Source organism: Cyprinus carpio, chromosome B2, assembly GCF_018340385.1.
Source record: "Cyprinus carpio isolate SPL01 chromosome B2, ASM1834038v1, whole genome shotgun sequence".
NCBI lineage: Eukaryota > Metazoa > Chordata > Actinopteri > Cypriniformes > Cyprinidae > Cyprinus > Cyprinus carpio.
Genome location: NC_056598.1, coordinates 14,158,297 through 14,177,177, shown reverse-complemented (window position 1 = coordinate 14,177,177; position 18,881 = coordinate 14,158,297). Strand labels below are relative to the sequence as shown.

Here is an 18,881-nt window from a genome sequence, read left to right as displayed (position 1 = left end):
ATCAAAATTAATATTATTTTATTATGAACAAACATAAATTAATAAACTGTATGTTGCTATGGCTCAAGGCCTCGGAAACTGGAAAAATGTTACTTATATTCTGAAAAATATACATCTCTACATTTCTATATATATTTTAATCTTTCAAGTTACCAAAATTAATATTATTTCTTAGATTATGAACAAACATAAATTAATAAACTGTATGTTACTATGGCTCAAGGCCTCAAACTGGAAAAATGTGACATATTCTGAAAGATACAAATTTCTACATATATTTGAACTTTTCAGGTTAATCTAATTTAATATTATTTCTCATATTATGAACAAACATGAATTAATAAGTGATATGTTATTATGACTTAAGCCTCAGAAACTGGTGTGGCACGGCTCGGATACCGCGGGCATCCGAATGACAACTAGCTACTGTGAAGCCTGGCGGACGGGTGACATGGCGGTGACGGGACAGGCGTCTCTCCTGCAGACCGGCAGACTGCTGGGACAGCACGCACGTAGCTGCTCAAACCACTTCATTGTGCTTTGCATTGAGAACAGCTACATCCAGAACCCTGGAAGGAACTAGAAAGCTGACAGTTTTAAAGTAAAGTAATGCAGATGTAGGGAGCAGCAGTAGCTGGACTGCTGGGGGAAATATCCAATCTACTCTTTTATTAGGGAGAGAGCTCTTATGAGAAGTTATAAGCCAGGGGAAATGACACTGCAATCATGTTTCACTTCTTCTCTGAGCATGATGTAAATATGTATAAAACACCCACTGATACTGTTCAATCAACGACCCACCGAGTTCTGTTAGAATACCAAAGAATACCTCAGCCAGACATCAACAAGCAAGAGTAGATCTATTGTATGAACTCACCGCATCACTCTGTGCCTTCTCAAATGAAATTAGCCCCTCCTAACAATGACTAATACAGAGTTTTTGTGTGTGTTTAATGTATTAACTACAAATCTGAAACCACAAACATTGATAGATAAACAATGCTTATTTTTAATCAGATTAAATGCCAATATTTTGAGGGTGGAGAGGGCTCTCTCCACCCTCAATACCACGACTTAGGTGCCCTTGAGCAAGGCACTGAACCCCAACTGCTCCCCGGGCGCCGCAGCATAAATGGCTGCCCACTGCTTTGTGTGTTCACAGTTGTGTGTGTGTTCACTGCTCTGTGTGTGTGCACTTCGGAATGGGTTAAATGCAGAGCACGAATTCTGAGTATGGGTCACCATTTGTGAATTCACGTCACTTTCACTTTCACTTTCACTACAGTATTTGGATAAGGATATACTGTATTCATATGAGCGAGATTTGGAAGTTGTTAAAATGCACTGTATTAATAATTTCTTGTTTTGTTTTCTTTTTCACAACCACAAAGCTCCTTTTTGTGAACTTGCATTTAAACTAGTATTTAAGAGAGGCAATAAGTCTAATTTATAATGTAAAAGCAGCACATACTACATAATTTAAATAGCATTAATTTTAAAAGTTGGCAGAGGCCACAACCACATTATAACTCTTCACTGTTTAATCTTTCTGTGACATTTAGAAAAACATACTGGAAAGTAAGCAACAGCGTTGTTTATTTTCTAGTATGAAACAATAATTGAGAATTCCCCTTTTCTTTTTCATATTTGAATGGTGCTCAGTAAATAAATGTTTTGTTTTATAAGTCTGCTCGTCTTTTGTTATTGTGGTTTAGAACAATACACAGAATTTTAGAAAGGATTACAAACAATATATATACATTTTTAAGATTCAATGTACCTGTCTCTTCTCAAAGTAAACTGGACTATGTCCAACATTCAAACGTTTTGGGTCTGTATGATGTTTTTGAAAGAAATCATGTTCACAAGGCTGAATGTATCTGATCAGAAATACAGTAAGAATGTGAAAAAAAAATTAAAAAAATACTGTTTTCTATATGAATATATTTTAAAATGTAATTTATTCCTGTGTTGGCAAAGCTGCATTTTCAGCAGCCATTACTCCAGTCTTCAGGGTCACATAATCTGTCACGAATCATTCTAATGTTGAATTTTTGTGGATTCTTTGATGAATAGAAATGTCTCTACTGACACTTTGATCAATTTAAAGCTTAATAAATGTACTGATTCCTTTCAAAAACAAAATCTTACTGACCCCACACTTTTGGTAAATATTAGGTCACAAGGGGGCAGAGTGGGGATGCATAAAGCAGGATATATGGTTGAAAAATAAAAACTAAATGTATAATGATATTATGATTTAGTGGAAAGCTTAGCACAGATAATATTTTAGTGTTACCTTTTGCAAAGCTGAGCTTCACTGCCAAGTTTCTCTAAAATGTATCTAAAAAGTTTTAACATAGTCTTAATAATCAGTCATCATTGGCCTCATTCTTTTGCATCACATCATGTCATTACCACTGTTTTGTACATCAGCAGCACAGTCTAGTTCTATTCTGAGCAGTTCTGAACTAATAGAAATGCCCCGTCAGCCTAATTCAAATAGTTCAATTCCACTCTTACCATCAGGAAAGAAGTGTGCTGCAGTGCACTAACTGCAGATAATAGCTTCTCATCAATCTCTTCCTTCAGGCTGTGTGTCTGGCCTGGCTCATTTCATTCAGAGGTCATATAGTTCTTTCATTTCTGGCCATATAGAGACTCATTAGGTATGTTAATAATGATTCAAACCCTTTTTATTTATATGTGTGTCATGGAAGCACAAAAGTTGAATCTAAAGCAGCACATGCATAACAAAAAAGACGCATTAAGACTGTTTAATGGTGCACAGAGGCACCTTAAGTGCATTCATACAGAAAATATAATTACATGTTATGATAGCTATTATGTAAATGTGGAAACCAAAACCATCTAAGAGCAGTTTTTTTTCCAGCTGCGTAGTCCATTTAAAATTCCTGCCACGAGTATCTCATGATCTCGCTGATCATAAGAACTGCATTTGGGATAATCAGATCAATTTCCAAAGAACATTCACAGGACAGATTCGCAGTAGTTTTGAAGCACAGCTGAACTCCCCTGCTGAACTGAGGCAGGGTAAAGCGTGAACATGTGGGCGGGGCATATTTCTTCGCGCTGACCAATCAGAACGCTCTCTTTCTCGAAGCAAAGACCCGACTACTTGAATGTGTGAGAAAAAACTGACCAGTCCTAAACAATGATCTCTACCACGATGGACGTGGGAACATTACTTAACCGCTCGATACTGCTGGCTTTACTCGTATTCACGGTGACCCAGGAGGCGCGAGGTAAGTTGCGGGACTGTAACACTTCGTAGTTTCCCCTCGCCTACATTTCTCAAGTTTTATCCGTTTCCTATTTTTCAGAATACTAGTTACCTAGGGGTGTTCAAATATGGCGCAGGTCATAGGAAGGTGCGCTGGCATGAGTGTTTAGTGATTTTCGTGCCGTGACATCAGTCACATCCACAACAGTTAGCGAGCGTTTTTCTGACGGGGAGATGAGATGGAGTGGCTCGCGCATGCAATCGGAGCACCGCGCGAGGTTTGGATATCGCGACACAGTATTTATTTACCATACTTCAAAGCTCCTGTTAATTTATAACAACCTCTAGATCAAATGTTCAGTCATCTGAAACTGTTGACGAGATTTGCCTTCATTAGCGAGCAGCAGTTTACCTTCAGTCCGTTTCCATTTCACGTCTGTTTCGCACGTGTTTTGTGGCGATAGACATTATTTCACAATATGACATTTAAAAACTCCCTGTCGACTCATTTATCAATTCAAATGGTTTTAGGGCACAGCCCAGACAGGTTCTTATTAATTTCCGATACGCACGAGTGACATCAAAGTCTTCATTTCAATGCATCTGCCATCAAGTTATGTGGACTGATAGGAAACCTGTTTTACATGTTTACTTGACTTGTAATAACAGATCGGACTATTTCTGTACGTTACAAATATCACTGGCTATTCTTAACAGACGATACAGAACACCAGCTCTGGGATAGCTGATATCTTCTACCATTATTTCTGGCTAAGTAAATTTAATATGATAGAACGTCTATGGATGCAACAGTTTTGTTTGATCAGAGGCGTTTTCTCGTGTTTCACAACAGTAGAAACACAATAAATTGTTACATCTGTCGCGGATACAAATGACACTTACATGCATTACGTTTAAAAGCTTACAGCAGTTATTTCGAGCACAACAACAAGTACCATTCAAATGCTTTTGTGATATATAATGAGATAACATGACGAGGCTTGTTGTTTTACTCACCCTCAAGGCATCCTAGGTGTATACGACTTTCTTCTTTCAGACGAATCCAATCGGAGTTTTAATAAAAATTATCCTTGCTCTTTCCAGCTTTAGAATGGGAGAAGGTGGGTGTTTTTTTCCAACAGTCCAAAAGACGTCAAATAAAGTGCGTCCATCCATAATAAAAAATGCCTCAGATGGCTGCGGGGGTGAATAAAGGCTTCCTGTAGCGAATGGATGCGTTTTTGTAAGAAAAATATAAATATTTAAAATGTTATAAACACTGTTCTCTCACTTTGGCTAACTGTTGTATGCAGAAGCCGTTCTGGGCGAATGACGTAGGACGTATGTGCAGCGTAAGCACCGGTGATTAACGAATGCAGAAGCGCAGAGGAGAAAACAAAACAAAATGCCGGTCACAAATTAGAAGTATGAGGATTTGTAAAGAAAAATTTCACTGTAAGCCAAGAGGAGAAGTAAGGACATTTTGCTTCCTTGGCTCCTGTAAACAAACGCGCAAGACTAGCATATTCTCACAGGCTCGTGCGCTGCGCATACATCCTACATAACAGGTCTCCAGACTAACTATTTTTACTAGGAGCACTGTAGCCCCTGACTGAAAATTTTTAGGAGCACAAGCAGAAAATTTAGGGGCACACCTTAAATTAGCCTGCAATGCAATCATTCACATATTTTCCCCATTTTAACTGTATTACTGACAAGTGCTTTGATAATAAATAGACTTAACTCATAGAGATTGCAATGTGCAGTATTCTTTTAATTTCAGAGAAAATAAATAAATAAATGACAAATTTATATATGATATGACAAAATTACTATTGTTTTGCATTAATAAGTGCAGTTACTAATAATATTACATTTTCATTTATTGTTTATTTCATGTTTATACACATTTGACAGTAAAGCACTAAGCTTGAGTTGGAAAGCTTACAAACAACAGCAACGTGTGCAAAATCTAATTTTTATGTAGAAAAGATATATATTGTACTCTTATTAAATGTACCATTATTCTTCTAACTTCAGTGATTGTGATTTACTCGCAAATTGAAGAAAAGTTTGTTTTTCAAAGCACTCTGTGACCTTTTTTTTACTTCATACACAAAAAAGAGCAAAACTCTGATTTCTTGATGATTTGATATTTTATAATAGTGATTTTATCATTTCAGAATATAAAGGAAAAAGTATAAATGAATGACTAATAAGCCAATAAGTGCTCCTCTGCTGCCATCTAATTTTACATAAGTATTTGTTCACCACAGTATATTTTGCTCATCCCATTGAAAATATCATTCAAATTGGATCATTTAGGAGCTTTAAAGTGCTGGAAAAAGTTGTGTGAAATGCTTGTAAGTCATTGAAAATTGCTTGAATTTCTCTCTCAAAAGGCTGTACAAACCCTGAAATTAATAATGTAATAACATTCGACTATTTCTGCCACAACACCATGGTTACAGTTATCATTACTGCTCCTGGTTTTCTACATCAGCGCTGTCTGATCTGTTTATAACAGATTTCTATGCAGAATTTGAATGCATCTCTCTAGATCTCACAGCAACCTTAATATGACGTTTTTTGTCTATTTATGTGTCATGTGTTGTAATCATCATAAGTATGATGGACCACATTAAATCACACACATCTAAAGATTTGTCTTTGTGAGAGACCCAGTTACGAAAGGTGCATTCATATCTGCTCTGTAAGATTATGTTCTAACAACACTACATGAATGGGTTTTTGATTACTCAAAACCCATAGGCAGTCTGAAACAAATGAGGTCACATCACTGTTCTATTGCTGCTTTATTGTACCTCAATTATATTTCAGAGCCAGTGAGTTTTTTTTTCCTGTTTAAAAATTGAAAGATACATTGATGTAAAAAGGGTCCCCTTAATAAAATCCAATCACATGTGGTCTGAGACACATGTACCAAGTGTAAACAGTAATGTATGGAGATAAAATGAAGCCTAAAAGATCTGCATGCGCATGGGTAAGATTTGTAAAAGTGTACATAAGATAGCAAGTGAAAATTAATTTTGCATTCGCAAGAAAATATTTGTAAAAGTGTAAATCATGTTTAAAGTAAGAAAAAAAGATTTGCAGCCTTTTACTGTTTTTTTGTTAGTATAATTCATGTATTGTGAAACTGCAACTTCATGCTAAGGCAAAATAAATATGATCTGTATTCTTTTGACTTCCATTTTTCCGTGCTTACACTTTTGGCACTGTCATTTCGCCCAAATACAGCCAAAAGTATTGCAAGCCTGTGCACAGCGTTTTGCAAGCAAAAACAACCATATCAAGAACTGGAAAATGGATTGACCATGTAAAATCAATGTGTGTGTGTAAAAAATAAACTGTTGCAAATGTCTAAATTACTTGTGTGTGGGGCAAAATGTTCCCCAAATAACCCAATGTACTTCTGTGTCTTTGCGCTTGCAGTTTTGGCACGATTCTCTCACTGATTTCAGATTTGCAAGCGCGAGTGGAAGGCGGGACCTTCTTCTTGCAGCCAATCAAATGAGGCTCTCGCTAACTTACTCTTATCTGATTGGTTCAATAAACACTCCAGACACAAGAACACGCATCTTTATCTTCATTTGACTCAGCATCATTATTATTGCCGGAATTATATTTTTAATGCATACATACATATTAAAAAATAAAATTAAATAATACAATAAAATTAAATAATAAAACAAAAAAGCGTGACCCTTTATAACAGGGATAGGCAACTCCGGTTCTGGAGGGCCACTATCCTGCAGAGTTTAGCTTCAGCCCTCATAAAAACTCACCTGCCTGTATCTATCTAGTAATCCCGAAAACACTGATTGCCTTGTTCAGGTGTGTTTAATTAGGGTTGGAGCTAAACTCTGCAGGACAGTGGCCCTCCAGGACCGAAGTTGCCTATCCCTGCTTTATAAGCTGTGATCAGATCACTCAAATGGCCTCATGTATAAAACTTTGCATAGATTTCATCTAAGTATATGTATGCAGGTGCAGATTTTGCATAAATGTTTTAAAAAAATGTACATACTGTATGCCACAAATTGCACAAAATACACTTTATAAATCCCAGTGGGAGATTATGTGCACAAGCTTTATTTCTTACTCCAAAATCCCAGAAATTACCATATAGGCAGCTCGCAACAGCTCTTTATGCATCACATCTGCATATAATTTTCATATGCATGTTCATGTTGCCATCCAGAGACAGGATACTGTGTATTGATACAGTTGAACGTTGCCTGTGCCAATACAATTCCTCTGCTAAAAATTATTTTCTTAATCAGTATTTGAATACCCATAAAACAAGAGGCAAAATTGGATGAAATGTTATTTGCAGAGATATCTTGATAGATTTGACCTTGTATTGTTCTCATACTTTAGCAGATTGTTTTTCCTTTGTTAATGGAGTTTTGCTCTAAGAATGTTTAGATATGTCCTGTTAACAAAATCACTGATGCAGATAATTTGTAGTATTAAAAAGTCATTTTAGACTTTAGCTTTTGAACATTCACAAATAAAATGTGCACAGCATAATTCACAAGGGTCACAAGGGTTATCATTGTTATCAGGGTTCAGTGGGACAGTCCTCTTTTTTCTGGGCATTTTAGTATGGTTTTGTCCTTGCCTTCAATAGCACACCTGCATGAGACAGAACAGTACACTGGCATCAGAGCCAATCACTAACTAATGGTCCGTTTGATACCAAATGTGTCTGGCAGTGTATGTCATTATACAGTCTGTCTTGCCAGGCCAACTCTCACAAGTCAAGTGCACAACAGAGACTAGTCTTTATTTAAATGTTTACTTTTAACTCTTTAATAAGATTTCTGAATTTAGGTCCCACAGGAATTGAAAGTAGTATGATCCGAGAAATCCATTAAATACACGCATCCATCCTAAAATGCCATGGGAAACATCCATCACCAGTCTTTACTTTTTCAAACATAACATTTTAATGCCTTTTCAATAAGTTATGTGAATTGCTTGTAAAGTTATTTGAGCACCTAACTGCATAGATTTTTATTTTAAATGTGTGTAAATGTAAAAAACGTGTTACTCATTTTCTTTGGATGGTTACTACACCTCCAGAGTTTTTATAATTCCTTAGTGGGGGAAATAGTGTTTGCAGTTTTTGGTGCCCATACACATTACTTTTGGGATCAGGTCTCAGGTGTAAACAAGACCTTTGAGGCAAATGTTTTGCCAGTTCTAGGGCAGAATAAATTGTAGATGCTAATTGGTTGCCTGAACATCAGAATCAGCTGATTTCCATTTGTTTGACAACAGGTAGTGACCAAATCTATAGCATTCAACGTGTGCTGAAATTTCACTGTGTGCTTTTGAAATAAAAAAAATGTCTAGAGATTTGTGTAAGCATCTACTTATCATGGCACTGTTTTGTGATGTTACTAGCAGAGTGAACACATTTTAGTTAAAAAAAAAAAAGGTATGGCAACATTAGGACAGTTGTAATGAGCAGTTTCTATACTGGGCCGAAGATGAGTTTGTTATGACAGAAAACCTGACCAAAATGTGGGTCAGTACATATCTACTTATATTTTCTGAGATTCTTTTTTTAGACTGAAGATTTCTGAGTCAGTCCAAGGAACTTTAGTAGATTCAGTAGATTTGACCATTTTTTTCTCTTCTTTTTTTCCCAAGCCCCTCCCTCTGTGTTAGGAATTGTTTCTTGTGCTAATGACACACCACAGTTAAAAGATTAGTAACCCCTGTGGACACTGCCACTGATGGACAGATATGAACCTTTGCTAAGAGAGAGCCAAGGTGGTTTGTGGTTCACAGAGAGATCCGTGCGTGCCTGAGCATATTCTCTCATGTGGAAACACCAGAGGGTCAACGTGAATGTTTACAGAGCAGGTTATTGACTTCAGACAACTGAAAATAAACTGAAATTGAATTCCCAGAAAACATTTCAGTCAACAATTTAACAGCCAATGATTGTTCTTCCATTCAGACAGCAAACATACCTTCAGACTGGGGTTACACTGATTGATTGAAGGTCTCAAAGGCCACTTGACAAGACAAGCCATAATTGGGTTAGGATGTGTTTCAGATTTCTAAAGTAGAAATTTTTTCTGTCCATTTTATGATCACATTCCTCCAGTCATTGTTTGTTTTGGTCATGTGGTTGAGTATCGAGTGTCCGTTTGTTGTGGTAATCTGAATTAAGTTGGTGGCGTTGTGTTGCTGGCTACAGTGTCTTTCTGTGTGTGTCTCACAGCAGGCGACTGGCTTGGACGCGGAGCCTCGTCTGTGTAATGTTCTCCAAACTTGGCAGCTTAGGATGTCTGACTCCCTCCTCCAGACAAGCTCAATGTGTGTATGACTAAGGAAATGTGTTTAGAGCCAGAGGGCGGCCTTAAACTGTCCTCTGATACTACAAAGCAAAATTTAGTGCCTGTTCCACCCCTTGAAGAATTTTAGTATCTCAATTAGTCAGAAGTCAGAAAGAGCTTTATTACCAAGTATGTTTTCAAAAACAAGGAATTTGACTTTTTGGCAACAGGAGCCTCCAATGCAGAAGAAAGTATGGACTTAATTACCACATAATAGCAAAGCATATGTGAGTTTTTGTTTATTACACACATATGGGTGCGTGCGTGATGCTCGTGGTGATTTCAGCGTCTGTCGTCTAACTAAATGAGGACGTAAATACATGAACAACATCTCCAGAACTGCTATGAGAGTGACTTCATGAGCATTTGACCGTTTGATTTGAGTAAAACTAGCTCAGATCACAGACACAGAACTGTAAAGGTAATCACGGCAACCCGTCAAAATAAAAGTCCGGTTTAATTTAAAGACAAGTATTTGCCAGAATTGTATTACTATTGTTCAGCAGAATGTACATAACTTACTACTACTACTACACCTAAAAAGAAACAAACATAATTTTTGAAGGAATTATCACACAACATTTCTTCCATGTTTTAATTTTAATAGTAAATCTCCTTTGTTTACCAAAAAATAAAGTTTGCTTAATTTTCAATAATTAAAAGACAAATTAAATTAATGTTTTATGCCTGTATTTGATAACCAGAAAAATGTAAATACACAACCAAATTTCTGAGGAAATTTTATACATATATATATATATATATATATATATATATATATATATATATATATATATATATATATATATATATATATATATATCATAAGGCTATTTTAAGAAAAAAAATTATGCATTACGTAGACATGATAAAACACAGAATTATGTAACAATAAAACATATGGTGAAGAAAAAAAAAAACATTTCATAGGGCCCTAAACATGTAATTGTTTTTAAACCTTTAATAAATTGATGTGAAAATGTTTAAGTTTCATGATTTTAATTAATTAGACATGCTTTTTGATTAATAAAATTTAATTTCACCATTAAAAAGGAGTCAAGAAAAATTTTAATGGAAAAAAACAGAATCCAGAAAAATTAAAATGGAAAAAATGTGATTTGGAAAAAAATAAAATGGATTTCATAGGGCCCTATTAGTCTAAAAACAGCTTATATTGAAGCCAATCTGCCAAAATGACAGGTTGTGGAATGTACAACTCTATGATTAGTACTGCTTAACACCGCAGAAGAAGATCAGTGCCTGCTTCTACATCACTGTGCCTGTCTAGCCCTGCCCACTGATTCATGCATGTAGTGTAAATAAGAAAGGCGGACACAGGTCTACACAGAAACCAAACAATAAAGTGCTCAGAAGATAACAAGATGCTGTGCAGTGCCAAGTTATGGAGAAGCAGTCTTTGCATTGCCTTCCTTCTGATCCCAACGTTAGGAAAGAATGTGTCAGTCACTTCATTTTACCGCAGATTCTTTTAAAAACAAAGCAAAATTTGATGCAGGATTTTAAAAAAGATTGAAACTAAAAGACGGTGCTGTGCCAACTATATTGGATCCGACAGTAATGTTGCACCACACAAGTGTGAGTAACTGTTTTTATTATGTGGTAACTATTGCCTTGTCTTTTATTACAGATCGTTTGATATGTACTGAGTATTTATGTTTTTGACCTAAATCACATCAGCGTCCATCTATGAAGGATGTACGCTGTCAAACGTACACAACTGTTTGCCAGTCATAGCAGTGGGCGTGTACTTCAGAGTCTGCAATCTGCCACGCCTATTCAAACAGAGCGCTCTGATGAGGGGGGTTATAAACAGGACAGAAAATTGCCTATTCTAAAATCTGATGTTTTTTGATGTACCAAAACATCAAGATCATGACCCTTTTAAACCAACCTGACCAACTGAAAAAACACTCTGAAACCATTGCCCAGGCTGAGAGTCGACCTAAGTCCAGCAAACCTTCTTAGGCTGATGATACACAAGGCAACTTTTTGAGCAGAGTTGTTTGTGCGAATGGGTAACAAATTTCTATTGGGACATTTTAGATCGCTCGGGGGCCCTGTGTCTCACCTGGTTGCCTGTTGACGGCAACATTTCCCAAAGTTACCCAGCAACATTGCTCAAAAAGTTACAGAGTGTATCATCAGCCTAAGGCTGGATTAATATGTTTTTTCAGCAGTTTAGTATTACCTCACTTGGGGTTAGTAATACTTTTAATGTCCTTGAAAGAATTCTCTTATGCTCACAAGGGATGCATTTATTGGATCAAAAATAGATTTAATACAGTAATATTGTGAAATATTTACAGTTTAAAATAACTGTTTTCTAAATTATAAAATGTCCTTAATTTATGTGACAAAAGCTGTCGTTACTTCAGTCTTCAGTCACGTGATTCTTCAAGGACACAAGTGAACAGTTGTGATGCTTAATATTTGTGTGGAAACTCTGACAGTATTTTCAAGATTCTTTGATGAATAGAAAGTTCAAAAAGCAGCACTGATTTGAAATAGAATCTTTTGTAACATTCTAAATGTCTTAACTTTCACTTTTGATCAGTTTAAAGGGGTCATATGATGCGATTTAAAATTTTCCTTTCTCAAATCCAAATTCAAAAAAGTCTCAAATCCAAAGAGATATTCTTTATAAAAGTTAAGACTTGTCCATGCCAGCTTAAAACGGCTCGTTCTAACACGCCCCCACATCTCTACATCACTATGTGGGAAGATTTGCATAATGCCGCCCAAATGTTCACGCAAAGAAAGAAGGCATACCTTTTATTCTCGCAGTTGCCGTCGGCGCCATGTTGTGGAGAAGCTGTGTGTTTCATTGTGAAAGTGAAACTACTTTGTTTGGCCTTTCAAAAGTGCATGATATCCACTTAGTCATGCCTAGAGCTGATCTGTGCTGGTCGCTGAGGAAATACATCAACTTCGCGCTCACTGTGGACGAAGCGGATTCCAGCCTGGGGTCGTCACATGTAGTTGTCGCAACCCCTGGCCGCTCCTTTGTTGAATCCGCCGGCTGTTCCTCGTTATAGCCGCTGGCTGCCGCTCACTCAAGCCGCGGGCCGTTCCTCACTCTTTGCAAGGACAGTCTGGAGCTTCTGACTCACAGTCAGTAAGTAGGTTTACATATATAAAGGATTTGCCACTGATGATTCAAAAGCGAATTTTGAGCAGTGTAGAGTAGCACTTGTTGTTTGTCGTTTCTCCGATCACAAATGCAGACATGGTTTTATGCTTACGTGGTGCGATATGCAACGCAACGTGTAAAAAGACAGAATAAGTCATTATAATTAGTAATTATGTCCCCACTGGATGGTTTGTAAAGAGTTTTATTGTTTTTGTCCTGTCATGCAGGTGTTCTGACTGGGACACGCCATAACAGTATATGTTGAGGGGCGTAACGTTTCTGTCAGATGCTTGAAACATTTGGCCAATCACAACGCCCTGGATAGCTGGCCAATCAGAGCATAAACATTTCATTACACCAAATACACCAAATAATGTTCTTTTTAGCAACATCATATGACCCCTCTAATGTAATCTTTATGAATAATAGTATTATTCTTATTTTTTTCAAAACAAATCTTACTGACCCCAGGCTTTTAAACGACAACAATGCAAGTGTTTGTCAGGTGATCTGGAGACTGCCTGATTCAGATCTGCATGTCTAGGTATGCTAGGTACTATATTAGGTAGGTATGTCTAGAAACATGTTTGAATTTAGTGTTAAGTAGGCCACTAATAGAAATGCCATCGTACTCATTTATTACTCATTACATTGACGAGGCTGTGGTTTACTCTGTGCTGTCTGGACATGCCCACTTCCTTTTTTCTAGCCTGAAGAATTTCCCGTTTTTTCACAGTGAGTAAGGGGAGACACAGCCATAACATGAGTTCTTCATCTTGTGTTGTCTTTAATAACAATCAAATAATAACCAATGAACAAACAATAAACAAAGCAGAAATAAGACATAACAAATATAATACAAAAAAAAAAATATGATAATAAATAACATAAAAAAATACACACATGAGATTTACCTTGCTTCATTGCTGTGGTGCGTTGAGGTGACGCGGCTGTCTGGGTGGAGGCTCTGAGTGCGTAATGGGATTTTTATAGGTAACTGAAAGCAATGGGTTCAGCAATGTGCTGCAACTAGTTGCTAAGCGACAGAAGTAATTGATTCCCTTTTTTTTTCTGTGGTTACATTGTAAGTATGGAGATGGACAAAAAACAATTTAATGTCATGGGTTTATCAGTAACAAGTAAACCTAAACCAATCCTTTATAGTTTGGTCGTCCACTGACAAAACATAAATTCATAATTTGTTTTGTACTTCAGGTGTGTGTTGATTAAAACTGAAACAATAACACATAAAGGATTGTATAAAGGTGCCTGCCAGTTCATGTCCATGAACTAGAAACTGCAGAGGCCCCCATAGCGTATTAATGGCAGCATTTGATTAAACCTTTTGAAATTGGTTAGTCAGAAACTCTCATTCACTTACAGCTTCATTCAGAGGAATGGTTGTGACAACCCGAAGCATATACTGCATACATAATGACCCCAGTGGGCGCATGTGAGACACTTTGTTCGACTTTCTGCTCCTTATCTCTTCTCTGAGGGAATCATTTAATTGGAACATTGCTTGATGTAAAATCTCTCACCTATAATCAATTAATGTTGAAGTTAGAAACACGACACAGGGTATTTTTTCCAGTCGGGCCAACAAAACTGTTTGTCAGAGGAGGTGCGATTTAAATTTTTTTTTTAATTAGGCGAAACGGTACTTCCTTGTAAGACTTGTGTGTGTGAGACTGACATCCTTCACAAATAATGCTGGTAGCCTGATTTTTATTTTTTTTTTCTGGGCCGTTGTCACAAAAATCCAGTTACAAAAATATCCTTTTCAGTATAGAAATACAGCTTGTAGTTTTTTAGTATCATTTTTTTATTGCTATATTTAACTAAAACTAAAACAATGTATACATATTTTTTCAACCTAAATATTTCTTGAGAATGTTTGTTCTGTGACTTGCTGTAGTAAACATGGCAATACAGCTGTTTCTGGAAATACATCAACTTTGCGCTGTGGCTCGCCAGATTGGCTTTCACCGTGGACGAAGCAGTCCAGCCCGGGGTCGTCACATGTGGTCCCCTCAACACCAAAGCACGCCCCTTCTCACTCTAGACCACCTCTGCTGTTAACAAGTCAATCTGCCTCTTCTCACTGAAGCCGGCCTCTAGTCACTCTAGACCGCGGCTCACTCTAGGCCTCTGGCCTTTGCTCACTCAAGCCGGCCTCCACTCACGCTAGGCCTAACGCTGTTTCATTGAGAAAGCGAAACTACTTTGTTTGGCCTTCCAAAAGAGGACACGACTAGAAATCATGTTTATATCACATTTATAATGGGTTTTATGTTTATATCTTGTCGCTCCGGCCGGACAGGGCATCACAATATGTTAAGGGGTGTAATTTTCCATCACATGCTTGAGGTATTCGGCCAATCACGATGCACTGGATAGCTTTGTAAAAATCGACGTGTTTCAGAAGGCGAGGCATAGAGGAGAAACAATAATGTATATTATGTGGAATATAATGTGTTTTTTGAACCTTAAACCACAAAAACACATTTCATTACACCAAATAATGTTCTTTTTAGCAGCATCATATGACCCCTTTAATATGTTTTTGAGAGTTTAGTAGTGATGTCTGATTCATGAATGAATCATTCTTTTGAGTCAGATCAATAATAGTCATAGGGATGTTTCTTACAAGTCAGAATGATTCTGTTTTTGAGTTTATCTCTTTGATTTATGAGGTGGACATTAATGGCAGCCTTTAAAGAGTCATATGATGGTTGTTTCATGCCGTGACATACAACAGAGGGACCAGTATTTTATCCAGAATTTCACTTTTATGTTCCACAAAAGAAAGTTGTACAGGTTTAAAAGTAATTACAGTGACAGGAAAAAGTATGTGAACCCATTAGTTGGTTTTCTGCATTAATTGGCCATAATATGAGTATTGACAAACACAATGATCATTAAGCTAATAACACACAATTATAAGCTATTCATGTCTTTATTGATCACATCCCGTTAAACATTTACAGTATTGTGAAAAAGCAAATGTACTTTACCTTGTTGCTGTTACCTGGATGATGGAACTGTTTTGTTTGTTTGTTTTTGTTTTTTGATGACTTTCATGAGTTGTTCAAGAGTCCATTGTTTGGTATGGTTCTTTAAGGTCTTCATGAAATGTCTGCAACATACGTTGTTTCAAATTCCCCAATGGTCATGTAAAACAACACACTTTTTCCTGACCAAAAACAGCACTGTTCACAGCGACCCATTTCGGTGCATGACTCTATAAATGAAAATGAGCTACTGGTGTCAGTGGCCGTGTGTGGGGCCTGAGCTTGAGACTTGGGACTGTTTAGGTTTTTTGGTTTAAAAAAAGGAGTGAATGGATTTTTATTATTGTAGGGTGGTTGTGTGTCCGTAAACTGCTAAGACACATTTGCAAACACCATGTAAAAGTGAATTTTGCATCTGATGTCCCCTTTAAGAGGCGGGGTGTAAACTTTCTGAACAGGATGACTGGGGTAAATCATGCTTATTTTGTCTTCTGGGAAATTTTAGGATGGTGGTCCAATTACCACTGATGTATTTTTATTCTATCCTGCTGTTTTTCTTTCTAAACATGCTATTATCTACATCTTGATACTTTTTACAAGCAAAAGAGAAATTCTTAACCAATTAACAAAATTGCACTGTAATTAACCAAAACAGAGGTTTATAAGCAGTAGCGAAGTGCAAGATATTCCTAAAAACCTTGAGAACAGAACTCTCTCAAGGATGATCTTTGTCATTTACAGGTACCACATACCAGATACCACATTTGTCATTATAGTGAACATCATATGAAATACACCAATGAGGAACGTACTGTACAGTCTTACATTCTCATGAATAAAACACAGGAGTCAAAGATGACACTAGATGTTTATATGGTATGCAGCCTGTGCAAAGACTTTACCATCGATTTTTAACTGCATTTGTCCCAAGAGACAGTTGTGTTTTTATCCAGCTCTGCCTCTGCTTTTTATCTACATGGTCTTTATTGCCCTGAGTTAAGGAACTTGTCAGCTATTTTAGAGGCATGGAAAATTGCATCAGGAGATAAAGCTGATGAAAGCAACAGTCTATGGGGAAGTGCGCAAGAGGAGGAATAGATGTGATATGTTTGAAGCCAATCTGTAAATGAAATGTTAGTTCTCTGACTGTTCTACCATGCAAACTGTAAAAATGAAAATCTCTTATCATTTACTCACCCTCAAGTCCAAACAGCATTGGACCCCTTTGAATTCTACTGTGTGAGCAAAAAATTAAACAGACATTTCTTCACAAAAGAAAGTCATACATGTTTGGAACAACATGAGGCTGAGTAAATGAGGACAGGTTTTTTTGTTTTTAGGTGAACTATCCCTTTAATGGTTTAGTTTCCTAATGCTTTTCTTCAGAAGTTTGATTAATTTTTAGCATCATTACCCAAGTCTTCAGTGTCATATGATCTTTCAGAAATCATTCTAATATGGTGATGTGCTGCTCAAGAAACATTTATTATTATTAATGTTGAATCAGTTGTGCTGCTTATTATTTTTGTGTACTTTTTGTACTTTTGTGTACTTTTTCCAGAAAAAATAGCATTTATTTGAAATAGAAAGGTTTAGTTTATTGGAAAAATGTACGTTAGGGGTGTGACAGCACTTTTTTTTAATGTTAATCAAACAACAAAAACAATTTATACAGTCAAGTATGCAATGTTATTTTACATTTGATTACTTTATTCAATTTCTGTACCTAATATCTAATGCTAAACCTACCTGAAAAGCACAATTTATTTTATTTGTATCTTTGCTCTATTGTATTTATTTGTGCTGTTGCTTGTAGTTAATTATTTGTTCTTATTTTCTCTGTTTTTATTTGACAGTATAGTTTTTTACCTAAACATAGCACATACCGAACCGTAACGAAACCGTGACTCAAACCAAACTGTGAGGAAGTTGAACCGGTACACCCGCATATATTCTCCCTGAAATAATGTTTTCCCTTAAAGGTGCTGTATGTAGGATTGACACCGAGTGGTTGAACTAGGTATTGCAGTCCAAATTCAAAATATTGGAGAGGGTTTTTTTCATCCGGCACCACCTCCTCAGACTTGACGGACACGCAGGTTGCCAGATTGACGACACAAACAGGAACAAGTGCACTTGACGATGAATGAAATGAAATACGCTGTGTTTATCGCCAACTGGCAACCCGGGGTGCCGAAATACAAATGGTTAAACTGGCAGTAGGCGGGTTTCACAAACCAAAACAAAGACTGATATTCCGGCCCGGAACACACATTTTCAAAGGAGAATAACTGACTGTAGCATTGTTTTTCAGATAAACAAGTATGTTAACTTAGCATGTTTCTTAAATATCTGCAAACATATTATGGTATTTTTATCCTTTCGTAGAGTCAAAATCTTACATACAGCACCTTTAAGGAAAACAGGTTTACTGCATCTCTCAGCTTATTTCAGTCTGAATTCTCACACTGGTTTAATTGAAGCCTGTGGCTGCTTGAGGTTTGGCCGCTGCTGTCTCTGCAGGTTTGTGTCCTTGAATCTCCACAGCACTAGGCTTCAAACTTCAGCTCGCATCTGTAGTTACTGTTTGTAATTCGTTATGTTAAAGAGTTAACAGTAGATGGAAGTTGTGTCTGCATGTACTGATATAGCTCTTTTTTTGTAGTTGATAATGGTAAAACGTTCTTTGGAAGTGTTGATAATGGCATGATGGATTTTATGAAAAACTGCAGTTGGCAGCCTAACTATTTAAAACATTTTTGTATTTTTTATATTTATTATGCACAATGTTTTTATGACCTTGTATTGAGTTTGAAATGCAATGACTATTTAAATGTGTCCTAAACTTTTATTGGCATGACAATTGGTGTACAGTCTTAGTGCAAGATTAATTTATGACCATGTTGAACTCTTTGAGTGAATGAGGTGACCAGTGACCAGTCCCAGTGTTCTTCTGTTATACATTCAACTTCACTTCCATTCAAACGTTTAGGGTTGGAAAAGATTTTTCAGTGTTTTTGATTGAATATTGATTGAATTTTCTTTATGATGAAGATTAAAAATTAATGTTGTTTTTTTATTATGTGAAATGT

At 36.6% G+C, this 18,881-nt stretch overlaps 2 protein-coding genes across 7 annotated transcripts in view; both read left to right on the top strand.

The window, feature by feature from the left end:
* The window catches only part of LOC109052326 (collagen alpha-1(XV) chain-like), a 38,074-nt gene extending 37,009 nt beyond the window's left edge, over window positions 1-1,065 (top strand). For 2 of the 6 annotated variants that reach the window (XM_042718199.1, XM_042718198.1), the window contains exon 43: window positions 367-1,064. In XM_042718199.1, coding sequence (XP_042574133.1) covers window positions 367-583 — 217 coding nt within the window. In that variant the 3' untranslated portion in view covers window positions 584-1,064. Of the gene's footprint in view, window positions 1-366 lie in introns of all 6 variants that reach the window. The other 4 variants (XM_042718203.1, XM_042718202.1, XM_042718201.1 and 1 more) reach the window with 3 other exon arrangements.
* Window positions 1,066-3,111: 2,046 nt separating this feature from the next.
* LOC109083140 (TGF-beta receptor type-1-like) overlaps window positions 3,112-18,881 on the top strand; it is a 33,570-nt gene continuing 17,800 nt past the window's right edge. Inside the window, exon 1 of the mRNA XM_042718197.1 lies at window positions 3,112-3,266. Coding sequence (XP_042574131.1) covers window positions 3,176-3,266 — 91 coding nt within the window. The 5' untranslated portion in view covers window positions 3,112-3,175. The remainder of the gene's footprint in view (window positions 3,267-18,881) is intronic.